General features: G+C 45.9%; 2 protein-coding genes across 11 annotated transcripts in view; one reads left to right on the forward strand and one right to left on the reverse strand.

The window, feature by feature from the left end:
• The window catches only part of BAZ2A (bromodomain adjacent to zinc finger domain 2A), a 34,560-nt gene extending 26,898 nt beyond the window's left edge, over positions 1-7,662 (forward strand). For all 6 annotated transcript variants that reach the window (XM_060112975.1, XM_060112979.1, XM_060112980.1 and 3 more), the window contains 13 exons: positions 95-275; positions 380-439; positions 637-781; positions 1,300-1,958; positions 2,118-2,340; positions 2,459-2,614; positions 2,728-2,879; positions 3,067-3,356; positions 3,449-3,581; positions 3,696-3,842; positions 4,250-4,476; positions 4,589-4,732; positions 4,820-7,662. In XM_060112975.1, the coding sequence (XP_059968958.1) occupies positions 95-275; positions 380-439; positions 637-781; positions 1,300-1,958; positions 2,118-2,340; positions 2,459-2,614; positions 2,728-2,879; positions 3,067-3,356; positions 3,449-3,581; positions 3,696-3,842; positions 4,250-4,476; positions 4,589-4,732; positions 4,820-4,985 (2,683 nt within the window). In that variant the 3' untranslated portion in view covers positions 4,986-7,662. The remainder of the gene's footprint in view (positions 1-94; positions 276-379; positions 440-636; positions 782-1,299; positions 1,959-2,117; positions 2,341-2,458; positions 2,615-2,727; positions 2,880-3,066; positions 3,357-3,448; positions 3,582-3,695; positions 3,843-4,249; positions 4,477-4,588; positions 4,733-4,819) is intronic.
• Positions 7,663-13,181: 5,519 nt separating this feature from the next.
• RBMS2 (RNA binding motif single stranded interacting protein 2) overlaps positions 13,182-18,871 on the reverse strand; it is an 88,493-nt gene continuing 82,803 nt past the window's right edge. For all 5 annotated transcript variants that reach the window (XM_060112984.1, XM_060112986.1, XM_060112982.1 and 2 more), the window contains 5 exons: positions 15,242-15,319; positions 14,790-14,900; positions 14,082-14,162; positions 13,563-13,648; positions 13,182-13,458 (listed from right to left, as the gene is read on the reverse strand). In XM_060112984.1, coding sequence (XP_059968967.1) covers positions 13,568-13,648; positions 14,082-14,162; positions 14,790-14,900; positions 15,242-15,319 — 351 coding nt within the window. In that variant the 3' untranslated portion in view covers positions 13,182-13,458; positions 13,563-13,567. The remainder of the gene's footprint in view (positions 13,459-13,562; positions 13,649-14,081; positions 14,163-14,789; positions 14,901-15,241; positions 15,320-18,871) is intronic.

Raw genomic sequence — 18,871 nt, forward strand, 5'->3', positions numbered from 1 at the left:
ACCCCAGGGCCTGGGATTGCTTAGCTTCACGGTGTTTCTTTTGTGGTGGTATCATGTTCCTCACCACGGTTTCCCTTAATCTGTCTACATCAAGATTGAAAACTGCTTTGGCCAAGCGAACTGGGCGACCTGAGGTAGAGCTGCAGGGGCCGGAGGAAGGCCTGGGGCGGAGGCGCAGTTCTCGGATCATGGAGGAGACCAGTGGCATGGAAGAGGAGGAAGAGGAGGAGACTACAGCTGCTGTCCATGGCCGTAGGGGTCGAAGAGATGGAGAGGTACTAGCCCAGACCAAGGAAAGTGGGAGTTGGAAAACAGATTATTTCTTTTTCTTGAATCTGATGATTCCCTTTCTCTTGGTGTCCACTTGTTTCTTCCCCAGGTTGATGTCATAGCATCTAGCATCCCAGAGCTAGAGCGCCAGATAGAAAAACTCAGCAAGGTATTGTGCTCCTAACCTCCCAGGAGCTGGAGATAGGGGCTGGGTGAGGATTGATTCCTTATGAGTTCGGCCCAGATGGTATCAATTCTATAGGGAAGCTGAGAGCCATTGCCCTTCTCCCATATACTGGATGAAGTCACCACTGTCACCCTGGAAGTGTGTTTTTCATTCATCTTCCTTTTCCACTGCCTACACAGCGTCAGCTCTTCTTTCGCAAAAAGCTGCTTCACTCATCCCAGATGCTTCGGGCAGTCTCCTTGGGTCAGGACCGCTACAGACGCAACTACTGGGTGTTGCCCTATTTGACTGGTATCTTTGTGGAAGGAACAGAGGGGAGCTTAGGTAGGTGTGTCGTAGGACCCTGAATTGAGTCCTAACCAAAGTTAAACGATTCCTTTTCCTCTACCTAGTTGTCTTGGGCTTCTTTCATTGTATGAGAATCAGTATAGCACAGTGTGGTTAAGAGCACAGGCTCTGGAGTAGGACTGCCTACCTACCTGCTCTGCCATTTACCAGCTGTATGCTTCAGTTTTTTCATTTGTAAAATGGAGTTAATAATAGAATGTATACGTCATAGGGCTATTGAGAGGATTAAAATGAGTTAATGCTCTTAGAATAATGCTTAACTTATAGCTGGTTCTCAATAAATGTTAGCTTATGATTATGCTGATGATGATTACTTGGGAGCATAGTGTTTCTTTTCCAGATACTGTGCTCATTGGCATATAAGCTTTTCCCAGTGCAGTCTCCAAAAGGGGGGTATGAAGTCCAAGAGAAAAAGTATATGTCCTGTGTTTGTACACCCTCTTTCTTTCCCCTTATATCTGTGTGTGTGTTATGCTCTTCACTTTTCTTTACAGTTCCTGAGGATGTGATAAAGCAGGAAACTGACTCCTTAAAAGTGGCAACCCATTCAACACCCAGCCCAGCCTCCTTCTCTCTGAAGAGGGAGTTCGCTGGCTCCAGCACCTCTGCCAGTTCTCCTGCCCGGGCCCGAGGCCGACCTCGGAAAACTAAACCTGGGTCTGTGCAACCTAGGCACTTGAAATCTCCTGTCAAGAGTCAAGGTTCAGAACAGCTGCAGGTCCAGCTTCAGCCCGAGCCTCAGCCCCATCCTCAGCTTCAGGCTCATGCCCAGCCCCAGCCCCAGCTTCAGTCCCATCCTCACTCCCATAATGGGTTCCTAGAGCCAGAGGGCTCCCCTTTGTCTCTGGGTCAGAGCCAGCACGACCTCAGCCAGTCAGCCTTCCTGTCTTGGCTGAGCCAGACTCAGAGCCATGGCTCTCTGCTCAGTAGCTCAGTCCTCACACCCGATAGCAGCCCCGGAAAACTGGACCCGATGCCATCACGGCCCCTGGAGGAGCCAGAACCTGACGAGACAGAAGCCAGCCCCGATTCTCAAGCTCCCTGGTTTAACTTCTCAGCCCAGATGCCCTGCAGTGCTGCCCCTACACCACCCCCTGCAGTTTCTGAGGACCAGCCCACTCCTTCCCCTCAGCTACCTGCCTCCTCCAAGCCAGTAAGTAGCCAGAATTAGTGGTATGCACTTATCTTCATCTTGCCACAGGCTCTGTTGCCTGGCTGTGGGCTGTTGCTGAAGTTGGGGGGAAGGGATGGGGCCACTGGGGTCCTGTCAACATGAAAACACCCTCATCACGTTATGTTTCATCATTCACAGGTGAATAGACCCAGTGCTGCCAACCCCTATTCTCCAGTGCAGCTCTCTTCCACCCCCTTGCTGGGCGTGGCTCCTAAAAGGCGAGCGGGAGACCCTAGAGAAACATCACAGAGCCCCACAGGGATGGGACAGCCAAAACGGAGAGGGAGACCTCCCAGTAAGTTCTTCAAACAGATGGAGCAGCGTTACCTAACCCAGCTGACAGCCCAGCCCGTCCCCCCTGGTGAGTGACTTTGGGGTGGAATGGGGTGAGATACAGGTAGGAGTGGCATCAGATGTGGACCATGTGATTCATAGCTGGTTCCCACTCCCCACCCCACACACATAAACCGTCTTCACAGAGATGCGCTCGGGCTGGTGGTGGATCCGAGACCCTGAGACATTGGATTCCATGCTCAAGGCCCTGCACCCCCGAGGCATCCGAGAGAAGGCACTTCACAAACACCTAAACAAGCACAGGGACTTCTTACAGGAAGTCTGCCTACGGCCCTCAACTGGTAAGGTAGATGCGTAACCAGCCTGAGCTGCAGAGCCCAGGTAAACGTTGAGCTGCTGCTGTGGACAACGAAATAGCCTGATGGGCTTTTCCCTCTGCCTTCTGTCTTCTCAGACCCTATCTTTGAGCCTAGTCAGCTACTTGCCTTTCAAGAAGGGATCATGAGCTGGTCCCCCAAAGAGAAGACATATGAGACAGACTTGGCTGTGCTTCAGTGGGTGGAGGAGCTGGAACAGCGGGTTATCCTGTCTGATCTGCAGATTCGGGTACACTTGGGCTGGCGCTGGGTCGGGGGTTGTTGACGAGAGGGTGTTAACCTCCTGTACCCTGTTAGGGAAAACGTGGGGTTCCCACTTCACAAGTGACCTCCCATGACCCTAAACGGGTCACATCATTTTCTATGCTTAATGTTCTTTCTTTATAATGAGTTTTATTCCTCTCTCCCACCTGCAGGGCTGGACACGTCCCAGCCCAGACTCCACTCGTGAAGACTTGGCCTACTGTGAGCATCTACCTGACTCCCAGGAGGATATCACCTGGCGGGGTCGAGGCAAGGAAGGACTGGCACCCCAGCGTAAAACTACCAACCCCCTGGACCTGGCAGTGATGCGACTCGCTGCCCTGGAGCAGAATGTGGAGCGGCGGTACCTGCGGGAGCCCCTGTGGCCCGCTCATGAGGTTGTGCTGGAGAAGGCCCTGCTCAGCACGCCCAGTAGTGCCCCACAGTGCACCACTACAGAGATGTGAGTGGCTCCCCACTTCTTGGTCTTGCGGAGGAGGAATAAATTTAATGGATCCTGCTCCTCATCCCCAAATCACCACTTTCTCCCACCAGATCATATGAGATCACCCCTCGCATTCGAGCCTGGCGCCAAACGCTAGAGCGGTGCTGGAGCGCGGCCCAGGTCTGCTTGTGCCTGGGCCAGCTGGAGAGGTCCATTGCCTGGGAGAAGTCTGTCAACAAAGTGGTAAGAGGCCTGGAGAGCCTGGGGGGGCTGACAAGATGGCCAGCTGGCGTGGGTGGGGTCAGTGGCAGGCAGAGGCTTGAGGGCTCACCCTGCCTCCTCAAAACCTTGGTCCAGACCTGTCTAGTCTGCCGGAAGGGTGACAACGATGAGTTTCTTCTACTTTGTGATGGGTGTGACCGTGGCTGCCATATTTACTGCCTTCGGCCCAAGATGGAGGCTGTCCCAGAAGGAGACTGGTTCTGTGCTGTCTGTTTGGCCCAGGTAAGTCCTCTGCTCTCTCTCACTCCACTCCCAAGCAAAAGTCAGAGATTTTCTTTCTCATCCCATTTACCACCAGTCCTACAAATATCATTCTTACCATGCCTCAGTCTCTCCTGGGAAAGGGCTCCAGACTAAGTGCTAGGAGACCTGAGTTCTGATCCTTCTTTGGACAAGTCACTTAAATTCTATAACCTTACTTGCTTTTACTTTCCTTATAAAATGCGAATGATTATACTTTCCCTTTCACCTACCTTATTGGATTATGTGAATAAATTCACATGCTGGCTTATGCATGAAAGTTTTTTGAAGCCTCAGTCACACTTAGACAAGTAGTGATTGTAATAAAGTGAAGGGCAAGCAGAGTACATCTCCAGCTGTTGCTGATCTCACCTTTTTCTTATCTTCAGCAGGTAGAGGGAGAATTGACTCAGAGGCCAGGTTTCCCAAAACGAGGCCAGAAGCGGAAAAGTAGTTATGTGCTGAACTTCCCAGAGGGTGACAGCTGCCGGCGCCGGCTGCTGTCGAGGGGCCGAGAAAGCCCGGCAGTGCCTCGGTGCTCAGAAGGAGGACAGTCCCCCTCCAAGCGGCGGCGGCTCTCCATGCGGAACCACCACAGTGATCTCACATTTTGCGAGTGAGTTGAGTGAATTCTGGGGACAACTGGCTCTACCTTTGCCGGAGTAAAGGGCTGGGAGGGGTCCGTGTGTTTGCTTCCTGAGAGTGCAGTCATCACTCTTTTGTAACAGGATTATCTTGATGGAGATGGAGTCCCATGATGCAGCCTGGCCTTTCCTGGAGCCTGTGAACCCACGATTGGTGAGTGGGTACCGGCGCATCATCAAAAACCCTATGGATTTTTCGACCATGCGGGAGCGGCTGCTTCGGGGAGGGTAAGTAGACATCAGTAACTGTCCTGGCTCTTCTGTTACTGCCGTAACTTGCACCCAGCTCACAGGTCTGTCTCCACCCCTGCCCAGGTACACCAGCTCAGAGGAGTTTGCGGCTGATGCACTTCTGGTCTTTGACAACTGCCAGACATTCAATGAGGATGACTCTGAAGTGGGCAAGGCTGGGCACATCATGCGTCGCTTCTTCGAGAGCCGCTGGGAGGAGTTTTATCAGGGAAAACAGGCCAATCTGTGAGGCAAGGGAGGTGGGGAGTCACCTTGTGGCATTGCTCCCTGCCCTCCAAACAAACAGACCCTGCCATTCTCACCTGCTGATGCTGCCCTGGGTCCAGACTCGAGTCAGAGGTAGAACCCTGATTTTTGACCCTACCTTTGGCAGCGCCCTACATCTTCTTATCCCTACACCCCTTTCTTCCTTTCCTCCTCTTGTTCCTCACATAAGAGGGGCAGAGATGAGGTCCTTCTGGACTGAAAGCCAAAAAAAAAAAAAGAAAAAATAATTTTTCCTTTCTGTTTTATTTCCTAATTAAAAAAGAGGAGGAGGATGAAAGAAGCCCCTACCTTCCTCCTCCCAGCTTTCTCACCTTCCCTGTTCGTGCCCCAGCATTCTGGGGCTATTTAACAATAGCAATAGTTCTAGTGAATGTGTGAAACCAAGAAACACTCTGTACTGTGTGTGGACCCGCAGTGACGGCCAGTAAAGTGGACTTAACTCCCAAGTGTGTCGAGCCGGACACCGGGCCCTGAACATGCTGCTTCCATGTTCAGTCCCTCCCCCGCTTTTCACTTTCTCTCTCTCAATCCCTCCCCCCGCCCCCTTTTCAGATTTTCTCTCATCCAATAATGTAAAACTGTTGTGTACGGGTTCCTCCATCCTTTTCCCCCAAATCTTTTTTCCCTTCAAAGGAAAAAGAAGTTCAGAGGTCCCTGTCTTTCTCTCTGTCCTCATCTTCCTGCCAATAGCTAGTCCCTCTATAATGTTGGATACTCCTCAAATGCTGAGTTTCTAGCCTTTTCTGAAACTTAGCAAACTGGGGAGAGGGCAGGGAGGCACCCTGAACCCTGGGCCTTCCAGCCTCCTTCCCCACCTCTTACCCAAACCTCCTTCTTGGGAACTCCTCAGGGACAACTACTGCTGAGTTTGGGCACACCCCCAAGATGGAGGCCAGGTAGCAATCGACTGGCCTGAGAGAGAGAGAGGTGTGTGTGTGAGAGTGAGTGAGTGAGAGGATGCTGTGATTGTGCCCCTGTTTTGTTTGGTGGCATCCATTCAGTTTTTCCCCCAAGTATGTGTTTCCCATTGTTTCCAACCATTGAAACACCTTTCCCATTGTTTCACACCATCACTTTGTCTTTGGGAAACCACAGGAACAGTTTTTCTGGGTACAAGGCTGTGTCTCTCCCCTCTCTCCCAGTCATTTCTGTTCCAGCCTCTTCAAACTGTGCAATCTTTCAGCAGGAACTCCCTCTCCTTTCAGTAGCTCTGAGTCTTAAGCTTTTGCAGGGAGAGGGGTAGAACTGGATCTCTTCCTAATCCCATGAGCTTCTGTGGGTTTAGTAGTGCTTTCCTTCCCTTATCTACTTCATATCCTGGGACCCCTTCCCCAGTAGCAGAGACCCCAGAACACAGGAGAGTAGGGAGGAGAGGTTCTGGGTCCACCACTGCCCTATACATGTGACTGTGCCCAAGTAAAGCCCCAACCTGTGAGAGGAAAGCTGCTAACTCCCAGCTATAGCCATGGGCCCCTGGCCCCTGCTTTCCTGCTCAGCAGAGCCCCTCCCGTCAGAGATTACGGGTACTTGCACTGGGGAGGTGGCTGCTGGCTGGCCCAAGCAGAGAGCTGAGGCATCCAAGAAGTGTTCCATTGGTGGGAGAGGGGTGCCAGGTGAGGGGAGCATTCCTTGTGCTTCTGGCAGCACTGAATAGCCACTGAAGGGGGTGAGGGGGCAGTACAGGCCCGGGGCAGCCCCTTTCTTATTCCTTTATGCCCCTTCTCCCCCATAGCCTATTTCTAAAGTCGCCTTTTCTGTCAGATAAACCTCAGAACTTTTAATTTTATTTGAGATTTTTTTTTTTTTTGCTTTTAAATAAGAGGTGGATTGAAGAATATTTGAATTGACTTTATATTATGCATAAATATTTATATTTTATCTAAATAACTGCGCTGTAACAAACTTTGTGTTAGTCAGACATTTGGAACTGTTGTAGTTGGGGGCTCTTCTTTTCCCCACGGCAGTCTTACCCTGCTATAAAATGTTTCAGATTAATTCTACTGTTGGAGGTTAGGTGGACAGGGGAGTGAAATATTGATTGTTCCTGTTCTGTGTTCCTCTCCCAGCTCCATCTCTTTCCCTAGGGACCAGGCACTCTTAAGGTGGGGTGGGTGGAGTCCTAGCCTCAATTTGAAGTGAGGGTTGATGGGGGGCGGGGGGAGGGCATGACCAAAGGGGCCGTTTCTCACTTTTCTTTCCTCATCTTCACTGCCCCTTGAGCTAGGTGGATTTTCTCTTTTTGACAAATAAGAGTATTTGATAGGGAAGGCAAGTTAAAGAAGTAAATAAAACCCACCCCTACCCCTTTGTTTCCCCTCCCCTATCAGTCTGGTAACAGGAAGAAACCACACCATCAACACCAACAAATTTCCATGTTCCTTTTACAACAAAAGGGACTTGACTTTTTATATAACCAAATGTGGTGTTTTAGTGACTTTTTGATAATGTACAGTTTTTTGTGAATTTAAATTTATTTCTTTCTATATTTTTAGGACCAATCTCGTTTTTAATAAGGTAAAAAAAGGAAAAAAAAGTCTAGAGAAAAAAACTCCTGTTTTTGCCATGTGATGTTCCACAAGTGCAGCTGTAGAAAAGTGCTTGTCAGTTGAATAAAAACCACATTTGATAGAGATTCAAAAGAGTCTGTATTTATCTTCCTTCAACATAGGTTTTCGTACTTGCCTAAAGGTGAAGGCTGGGTGTTAGGGTGAGTACAACTGGTTTGATGTAGGAGACCGCAGGCTGTGGAGAAATATGCCCCTAAACTTCAAAGTTTATCTCTGAACCTCCAAGCTTGGCCCTTCCTGTGCAAGAGGCATCCAAGGCAGAATTTGTGCTTATGTGCGTGGAACAGGTGCTCCTGGCTGAGGTGCTACAACAAAGGATTCAAGTGTCCCTAGTTCCCTGCCTTATGAGACATGGCCTTGGCTTCCTAAGCTGCCACCTGTGTTCCCATTATAGCAAATATATGTGCTCATCACCACCTTCCCAGCTTCCAATCATGGATAAGACACCACGAGGTAGACTTTTGTGTTTTATTTCAAAAGTTGAAATAAGACAAAGTTCTACCCAATTGTAGGGAAGGAACAAGTGAATACCAAGAGTCAGAAAAAGAAGAATGGGTAGCATTGGCACAGATGTGGCAAGAGTATAAAACTGGAAACCTCTGGATAAAGAAAAAATGACAAAAGGTGTTTTGAGTATAAATTAAACTTATTTCCTGTCCGAGGTGATAAGTGCATGCTAGAGAGCACTTGCCACCCCAAAAAAAATGTGTGTGTTGGGGGATGTGGACACCAGTAATGGGGCAAGAACTTTTCTTTACTCAGGCCAGGAAAGCTTATCACACTCCAGGCTGCAAGTTTTGTTTTGGTGACCCTCTAAACTAACCGGAATAGGTGGAGAAGGAACATCTCTGCTTTCGGCCCTAGAAAAATCCCAGATGCCCTCTTTGGTGCATGTTTACCTTCTCAGCTAATGGCAGCCACGGGCAAACTCTTAGCCTCTCGAGTTCTGAGCTCTGCTCCCATGTTGGTGTTCCTGGGGGTGGCTCCCAAGCAGTAATTAATATTCCAAGCAGTCATTACTCAGCCTGTCCTCCTGGCATACCACAGCAAGACCTAACTGAAGAGTTCACACTATTCTAGGGTGATACATGAGGTAAAAATCTCAAAGAAGACATTCCAGAAACAGAAATAACCAAAAGAGATTTTGCATTTGATCATGAGCCCTTTGTAGCCCCCATCTTCCTAACCCTCATGAAGGGAAGGACAGAGTAAAGGAAGGAAAGAAGTAAACCAGGTGCCCGTGTTGAATTGTGAAACTGTGAGGTAGGTCTTTAACAAAGACAAGAAAGTTCTGGGATACACCTGGAGAATGAAGGTTCATTCAAAACAGATGTGGACATGCCAGGGAGAAGGAGCAGTGGTAACTGGGGTGAGAGGGCACCTAGCTTTCTCATTACTACAGTCATGTGGGGACCACCCCTAGGGAGGTGCAGCAGAATTCAGCAAAGACGAGAAGGGTGATTGATAGAGCTCTCAGTCCCATCTCAGCTGTTGAAGGAAGACCCTCCTACGAAAGGAAGGAGCAAAAGCTGAGTAAACGAGGGATCTGCTAATGCTTGGAAGGACCTAAAATGCAGGTAGCATAGAAATGGAGTAGTTGGTTTAAGAGGGAATCAGGAAAGATCAGTGTGACAAGGCACAAGGTTTAAGACCTAGCTCTTACAGACTGGCTTTCATAATACCCACCCTCTTCTCTGAAGCTGGTCTAGCAGAGCCTGAGGACAAGTTTAGATCTGATCACTGACCCAAGTTTATTGCCCTAAGAGAACATGCATAAGAGAACAGCAATGATTTTTTTTTTTTCCCTAGAAGATGATTCTGTGGGGATCCCTGCAACATTCCATTCCAGCAAGGCCTCTCACCTCACCTTTGTGGAGCAAAGTAACAACCCACATGTAGGTCCCCAAACGGTAGACACTGAAGCAGCAGGGAATAAGCAGTGCAGGCAGGCACCAAGGGGCTGAATAAGCTCACTGATCAGTAAGTTAGGAAAGAATGGAACTGGGCTGAGGTGGTGCAATCCAGGGATGGTCAGTAGAGCAGCAAAGTCCTCACACTCAGTGCAAGTTATGTCCCCCTACTACCCCCATCTATTACTGACAAGGGCTATTTATTAACTCTTCAGAGTCACCAGGCTTCCTAGTCTAGGCAACTCTTCAAATCCTTTGGTTAAAAACACACTTTAAAAATAACATCTCGGGCCTCCCTGGTGGCGCAAGTGGTTGAGAGTCCGCCTGCCGATGCAGGGGATACGGGTTCGTGCCCCGGTCTGGGAGGATCCCATATGCCGCGGAGCGGCTGGGCCCGTGAGCCATGGCCGCTGAGCCTGCGCGTCCGGAGCCTGCGCGTCCGGAGCCTGTGCTCCGCAACGGGGGAGGCCACAACAGTGAGAGGCCCGCATACCGCAAAAAACAAAAAACAAAAACAAAACAAAACAAAATAACATCTCTCCCCATCATCATTCCCACATCTTCCCTAACCTCGACCCACACCCTCCTCCAAAAAGTCTAATGGGCCTCGGGGCTGAGTATCATCTCAGAGCCAGAGAGTAGTAGTAATAACACCGCATGAGATGGGATGGGCAGGCCCTGAGGCTAGTAAAGGATTGTATCATCTGAGAAAGGGACCTAGTATGTTCTATTTGACTGAAAAGAGAAAAATACAAAGTACTAAAATATTTTAAGAATGTTATGAGCATCTGTAAGGAGCGGGGCTGAGATATGAAGTGCAGAGATAGTTACGACCTGGCTCCATGAATGCAGGATTCAGGAAACACTAGCACAGTGTTTCAAGAGCCCAGCCCCAGGCTGTGAGCTTGAAGTCTCTCCCCTCCAAGTCCTCTGCCACCACTGCCACCCATGGGGCTATTTCATGGGAGGAAAAGTATCCCTCATTCCTTGTCTCCTTCTTCCAATCACTCACCCATGTTATGAACTGTTAGAAATGAACTAACCATTAGGCAAAAAGTATCATGAGTGTAACCCAAAAAGGCCCAAACAAAATTCCACGATGCCATTAACCATTACAAAAACAACTTCAGGCTCTCCGTCACTTCCCATGCCCAAACCTGCCCAAACCAGAAACACCCATTAATAAAATCCATTAAGCAGATTCACATGAGAACACACGAAAGGTAACTTCAGAATTTTAAAACAAAACAAAGCAAAATTACAGCCGTTTAAACATTTAAATACAGAGAAAGTAGACAGAACCAGGACTTCTGGGAGGCAGAGGAGGGCAGCAGTGATATCAACAGTTTGTACACATGAAAGGCCCTCATTTCACTAAGCCTCCTAGCAAAGCAAGGCTCCCCCAAAACTACGACTAATTAAACGAACAGGATTCTGGATTTTTCTCCTTTTCTTCAAGGCCACTGACAAGAAATATATGGTGTCTTTTCCTTGACTAAGGAGTAGAGACTCAGAAACGAGATACCTGCCCAGCCAAAACCTTCTATAAAGTTACTGGGTTTCGGGCTGTTTTACATCAGATAAACCCTTCCTGAGGTTGGAAGTACCCATGAGAAAATTAATAGTGGCAATTTTATCCTTTATACTTTACATCCTACCTATTGTCCCCTACCCCTACTCCCTTAACCCCAGGATGTACAAAAAGACACTCTGTGGGTAGGGAGCATTAGGACTCTCAACTCTGGGATGGGTGGAGGAGAGGGAAAGCTAGGCCCAAGCTCTAGGTACAACAACTGATAATACAGCTTCTTCCCGCCCAGTAGCACCTCCTTCCTCTCCCTACAGCCAGCCTACCGAACACCTGTTTCTCCATTCTCCATCATTTGCCTTTCTGTCTGATTGTCTGGTGGAAAGGCACCTGACCTTGAAGTGAAGGGGAGCAGAACTCTCCTTTCAGTGCAGAAGGGAGTGACTGGGAAGAGGCAGGTGCAGGATCTTATTTCCTAGAAAATGGACAAAGGCTTCCTCCTCTCTGTCTCCGTGTGCATAGTCAGGTCTTGCAGAAGGTGATGGAGTTGAAGAGCAAATTATAGCCTTTTTTTGAAGGACTCCTGACCTTGTAAATAGTGAGATGGGGTTTATGGCCCTTTTCTATCCCAGCTCCCTGCTGTCCTTCCACAAGCAGGAAGATTATTTTTGATCTCCTGGCTCCCTGGAAAAGGGGCCCGAACACACTAGGGCAGGTTGCTCTGGACAGTTACAAAAGAGCTTTGCCCTTTCTTGCCCCTTCGCAGCACACACACACACACACACCAGTCCCCACCTCTATCCCTCTGAATGTGTGTGTGCACATGGCACAAGCCTTTCAAGGACAGCTCTTGCTGTACACAGATGTGCCAAAGGTCAAAGCCTGGGGAGAATTCAAGAACCTCAGTTCTGTCCCTCTCAACCAGCTGCCTGAGTGTCAAAAGGCACCGTGTGTCCAGGGTGGGGTGGGAATTGACCAGCCCCCTGGTACAGGAGGCAGGGGTGACACTGTCTACAGCCTGGTAACTACCGACATTTTGAGCCACAATTCTCTGCTGGGGGAGTTGGGGCTCTGCTGTGCCCTGCACTGTGTTTACCAGAATCCCTGGTCTCCAGCCACCAGCTGCCAGTAGCACACAGCCCCACCCCCAGGTGCGACAACCAAAAACGTCTCCAGAGATTGCCAAGTGGCCTCTAGGCGACAAAACCACCTCTTTGAGAATCGCTGGTCTAGAGGTAAAGCAGCTGATTGTCCGTGGTGGGGAAGGAACCTAAACGGATTCAGCAAGGTCACAGATGCAAAGGCCCTGAGCACAGCAACAATGTGAGATAGGGAAGAGAGGGGCCCTGGAGACCCAGGGCAGAAAAGATCCTCTAGGAAGCAGAAAAGCAGGTATTCCTGAAAAGCTGTAGCAAGGGAAGACATTTTCTCAGAGGGTGTGGTGTTGGCCTCGGCAGTGAGAAGAGTCAGTCAGAAGTCAGTAGGTCCACTCCTCTGGAATCGCCAGGGAAAACCTAGTCTGCATCCAAATTTGGATCAAGGATGGCTTCCTAAGGCTGTGGGATTGTCTCCTTAGTGAGCCTAGGTCACATCTCTGCTTCCGGAGGGCAAAGTCTAGTCTTTCCTCCTAGGATGTGGCAGGGCAGAGGGAGGAAAAGCCACTTCCACTGCCTGCTTAGTGTTCTACCTTGTTCCTTGCCCAGCCCCACAAAATTCCATATGAAATTTCATTCAAAAAAGAAATTCACAAAATTAAAAACTGTAAAGAGGAAAAGTAGGCCGGTTCTGCTGTATGGAAAAGAGAAAAAGAACGCTCTGGATGAGAGAAAGAAGGCATAAAATGTATGTGAAGAAGAGATGGGATGTGTGATCTAAGAGCTTTAAAAAACAAGACTTTAAAAGTCTGCATATTTTCTTACACCCCCGCCAAAAGGTCCATAACTAAACTCAGTAAGTAGGGCCCACAGTAGGACTCCATCAGCGTTCTAGCACCACACCTTTTTCTTTTAAGAAAATAATTTGTTTAAAAAGCCTTCCCCAATAAGTCCAACACATCAAAAACTGTTTTTCATAAAGATGAGAACAAGCTCCAGGCACCGTATCTCTTTGGGGTAGAGAAAGAGTATACTGCAGTTTAAAATAAAACATAAAACTTTCCTCACAAAATAAAAGAAGTCTTTTTGGTCTCCTCGACTGTAGCACACACAAAAAGTGACAGTTCCTCCAGGCTCCACCAGGAGTGGAGGAAGAGCAGAGGGCAGGAGTGCAGAGACTTCTTTTTCCAGGCCCAGGCCTGCGAAAACCGATGACCAAGTGTTAGTCCTCAGCTGGGCCCACAGAGGGGCTGTATTCCTGGTCAGCCCTCTGGAGTCTGGAGCATCAGCATCTCCAAGAATTCATTTATACTCAGCAAAGATGGGGAGGGAAATCCTAAAGGAGGCATAGCCAGAGAGGGTAGGGAGGGGGAATGACAAACATGAGAGTCTGACTTCAGGCTGCTCAGCCCACCCCGCCCCTCAGTATGTGATTCTTACCACTGTTACTTGTTGAACTGGAAAGAATAGACCCCATGGTCTGAGGGAGCATCCACCGTCACTTGATTTTGCTGGCTGCTGCTCTCCTGTACCACAGCCAAGGCAGGAGAGTCACCTTGTGCATCCTTTCCTCACCTCCCACTGAAGCAGCCTAGCTTAGTTGCATGTCCTCCCCAACCAACCCATTCCCACACACCTGTGTGAGTGCATATACACACACAAACACACATGCACACTCAGAGCATCACTTCCCCAACATTTAGAGCAACCCATCCTCTTCCCAGGACACACTAGTCAATACAAGCCAGCATCCTGGGATTAACTACCGTCTGCCAAATGAGAGGAAGGGCCTCATTCAAAGATACAAACTAAGTCTTTCCTTCCTACATTCTTCACATCCTTACCAGCTATTTGTGAACACAGAATCAGCATCACTGTGAGAGGAAGATTTTGATCAGGGGAAAATCTGCCTCTGTTCATTTTCCAATCTTCAATCCAAAGAGATTATAAAGCTCTTACCTCAACTGAAACACTGGAAGAAGGCACAGGGGTGTACTGGGAGATGTACGCTCCTTGCATAGCTGCAGCTGTTGGCATATACTGGAATGAGATACATCAATAGGCTTAGAGCAGTGATTCTTGGCTACATTTAAAGCACCTGGGGAGCTGTAAAAAATACGAGTGCCTATTGTTTCGTCCCCAGAGATTCTAATTTAATTGTCCTAATTGTGCTTTTTAAAAGCACTTCAGGTGACTCTAAAGTACACTGGCTTAGAGAGGCTTCTAAGTACATGACTACCTTTTCCTCCTCTTTCCTGTCTTCTGCTTTTTCTCAACACACTGCTTTCTCTGCTTTAAGCCCTCCTGAACAAATCAGAATGCATCCGACCCACAAGAAAACTAATGAGCTTCACCCATTCTTCCTGTTACTACTTTGATAAAGACTTCTACGAAAGTGTATGAACTAGATAAACTAATATGTAGGTAGAAACACCATTTATTTAGTTGCATGAGTAGGAATCAGTTAAAATGAATGAGCTAAAGAGCAGAATGGCTGTATTCCTAGCTCACGGATTATTTTCTTTTTAGTTTATCGCCCTTTCTGAGTGTGCCCTCGATGACACTGAAGTGATTCCCATCCTTATTCAAGAGTATTTAAACCTAAGAGTATTACATAGGTATTCTTTGCTTGGTAGGAGTTTATAATAAAAAAATATCCTGCTTTACTGTGCCCGTGCTGCTGAGCGAGAGGTGGCCCAGTTGCTGGGTAAGAGGTCCCATCATGGAGGCAGGCTGGAGAGAAATAGGATGATCCATTCCTGGTGTCAGAACTGAACCCTAGAAGCAGCAACAAAGGACAGGGTTAGTTGGCAGCATCCTATGAGGCTGCCTGAAATGGTGATTCATGGCTACCAGAACCACTGAAGACAGACATTGAAAAATCCTGGGAAATGATAGGTGAGCTACGACCCAGCTATGCAGCAGGAACAGGCACTCTGCCCATCAGTCTGGAGGGATCCTTGTCTAAGAATAGCAAACTCACAGAATTTAAGGTCAAACACCTGGCTTGCACAAGAGACTGAGCCAGACCTCACACCCTTATCTCCTTTCATCAAATCCCACTGTTTTTCTTTACATCAAATTGCCTCTTTGGCTTTTGCCCACTTCTGAACACTCACTGAAGGCTGCATGAGGTATGACTGGTGGTGCATCCAGGACAGGTTAGGTACTTGTAGAGGAGATGTCTGAGTTACTCTCTAATGCAAGCGAAAATAAACAAACAACAATGTTAATTGCCTAGAGACTATTATTTTGCCCAATTATCTGATAATGTTCAGCAAATCCCACATAAGGCTGGAGTGCCCCCCGCAAAAAAACAGTAAATATTAAGAATAAACTGTTTAAAAAATATTAACAACTCTTACACTTCAAGTAATCCAATTTTAAACTGGGCTACAAATTTGAATAGATACTTCTCTAAGAAGATACACAAATGGCCAACATGCACATGAAACAGGTTCAACAACATTAGTCACTAGGGAAATGCAAATCAAAGCCACAATGAGATACCACTTCATACCCACCAGGATGGCTATAATTAAAAAAGGACACAATAACAAATGCTAAACACTGCAGGTGGGGATGTAAAATGGGACAGGGGCTTTGGAAAACAGTTTAGCAGTTCCTCAAAAAGTTAAACACAGAGTTACTATGTAACCCAGCAATTTCACTCCTAGGTATATACCCTGGAGAAATGAAAACATATGTCCACACAAAACTGTGCACAATAGTTCAGAGCAGCTTTATTCATAATAGCCAAAAGGTGGAAACAACTCAAATGGCCATCAACTGATAACTGGATAACAAAATGTGGCATATCCATAAAATGGAATGTGATTCAGTCATAAAAAAGAATGAAGTACTGATACATGCTACACATGAATAAACTTTGAAAACATGCTAAGTGAAAGAAGCCAGACGCAAAGGACATATACTGTATGCTTCCATTTATATGCAATGTTCAGAATAGGCAAATCCATAGACGTAGAAAGTATATTGGTCATTGCCACGGGCTAGGGGTAAGGGCAAATGGGGAATAACTACTAATGGGTACACAGTTTCTTTCTGAGGTGATGAAAGTGTTCTGGAATTAGATAATGGGGACAGTTGCATAATTCTATAAATATACTAAAAAATACTGACTTGTACACTTTAAGAGGATGAATTTTATCGTCTGTAAATTATATCTGTATTTTAAAATTAAAAAAAGCAACGAGAAGCTAGAAATGCATCTTGATAGACAGGTAGGTTTATTCCACAAATATAAGGATTGTTCAAGATCAGAAGCTCTACAAACATAAGTCAAAATTGAAGTAAAAAAGCCATAGTGTAATATTAGATGCTGAAAAGACATTTTAGAAAATTCAGCAGCCATTTACTTTAAAAAAAAATCACAAAGTAGGGAATTCCCTGGCGGTCAGTGGTTATGACTCAGCGCTTTCACTGCCGTGGCCGGGGTTCAATCCCTGATCGGGGAGCTAAGATCACACAAGCCCTGAGGTGCGACTAGAAAATAAATTTTTAAAAATACCACAAAGTAAAACAGAGACTAGAAAGAAACTACTTACATATATTAAAGGCTATTACCAAAAACTATCTGCAAACCTTAACCCAAACAGAGAAATATTAAAACCACTGCAATTATAGTAACCTATTAGGTAGTGGGGTCAGATAAATACAATTAGATAAGAACACAGTTGGCATAAAATTGAAAAGGAGGAGAGAACTATTATTTTGCATCAATGGTATAACTGTATACCTAGAAAACCTAAGAGATTTAAGTAAAAAAAAAAAAAACTAGTAGTAATAAGAGGATTTGGTGAGCAGTATACAAGATAGACGAACATAAATCAGTGACTTCTCAGTGTATCAATAAGCATCTAGAAATGCTTATAAAAATTACAGAACACTTAGAAGTATATTTAACAAGAAAAACATAAGACCTACATAAATAAAACTAAGATCTTATTGAAGGACATAAAACTTTGAGAACATGAAAAGAAATACCATATTTTAGGTGAAAAAACTTAGTACTTTTTAAGAAGTCAATTCTCTTTAATATATAGATCTAATGTAATTCCAATTAAAATCCTCCCTCACAGATTTTTAAAAATTAGATAAAATGATCATAAACTTATACAGAAGAATAAATGCCAAAACATAGCAAGGAAAAGTATGAAAGAGTGGAGAAGCTTTTATCTTATCAAATATTAGAACATACTATGAAAGCCACTGTAATCAAATCAATACATTATTGAAATAGGAAGACACAATGATCACTGGAAGAGAATAAAGGATACAGAAAAAGATTCCAGTGTTTACTCTATGACAAAGGTGGCATTTCAATTCAGTGGGAAAAGGATGGATTATTTAATAATTTGGTGCTAGGATAACTGGTGAACATTTTGAAGGAAATACAGTAGAACCCCTATCTTACGTCATATACAAAAATAAATTCCTGGTTATTATACATTTAAATGTAAAACAATGAAATACATCTTGGGGACTATATGTACAATATAGGGACTGGGAAGACCTTTTAAATTAAGACAAGAAATTCAAAAGCTGTAAGTAAAAAAGCAGACATATTTAGCTATACACAAATTTTAAACTTTTGCATGGTAAAAACTAGTGGTTCCCAAAGTATGGTCCCTGGATCAGCAGCAGAAGCAGGAGCAGCATCTGGGAACTTGTTAGAAAGACAAACTCTTGCCTCTCACCCTAGACTTGCTGAATCAGAAATTCTTGCTGTGGTGCCCAGTAACCTAGGTTTAATAAGTGATTCTGATGCACAGCTGAAGTTTGAGGACCAGAAAGTCAACAGAAAACAATTAAATTTGGAAAAAAAAAACTTGTAACAAAGATAACATTCAAAAGATTAGTACTTATAATATTGACAGTTTTTTTTTTTTTTTGGCTGCCCCGTGCGGCTTGTGGGATCTTAGTTCCCCGACCAGGGATCAAACCCATGCCCCCTGCTTTGGGAGTGCAGAATCTTAACCACTGGACCACCAGGGAAGTCCCAATAATACTGATAGTTTTTATAAGTTGATGGGAAAAGAACAAATAGTCAAACAGGAAAATGGACCAAGCATATGAAGAGCAAATAAAAATATGACCAAAAAAATGCTTAAACTCAGCTGCAGTCAGGGAAGTGCAAATTAAAGTAACAATGTACTTTACATCTATCAGGATAGAAAAAATTTTAAAAGAGCAATGTCACCTCTGGCTGGAGGGAAATGGGTACTCGCATATGTTCCCAGTGGAATGTGAATTGGCACAGTGTTTGTGGAAAGCAATCTGGTAACATCTATAAAACTGAAAGTCCGTGTATTATTCAACCTAACCACCTCACCCCTCGGACTCTAGCCCCCAGAAACAAAAGCACTCATATATGAGGATACAGGCAAAAGGATGTTTACTAGAGCATTATTTGCACCAGATAAAAACTGAAATCCAAAGAATGCCTTTCACTGGGGTATAGTGGAAGAATTCTGGTATATGTGCAGCATAAAATATAATGTTACTATTAAAAAGGAAATAATTAGAACAGGGCTGCATAAGAACTACCTGGAGGGCTTGTTAAAACTCAGATTGGTAGGACCCGTCCCCAGAGTTCCTGTGAATCTGGGGTGGAGTCCAAGAACTTGTGTTTCTAAAAATCCCCAGGTAGTGCTGATACTGCTGGTTCAGGGACCACACTTTGAGAATCACTGGTTTAAATGAGAAGAGTAAAGTGTAAAAAATAT

This window comes from Mesoplodon densirostris, chromosome 11, assembly GCF_025265405.1.
Source record: "Mesoplodon densirostris isolate mMesDen1 chromosome 11, mMesDen1 primary haplotype, whole genome shotgun sequence".
Classification (NCBI taxonomy): domain Eukaryota; kingdom Metazoa; phylum Chordata; class Mammalia; order Artiodactyla; family Ziphiidae; genus Mesoplodon; species Mesoplodon densirostris.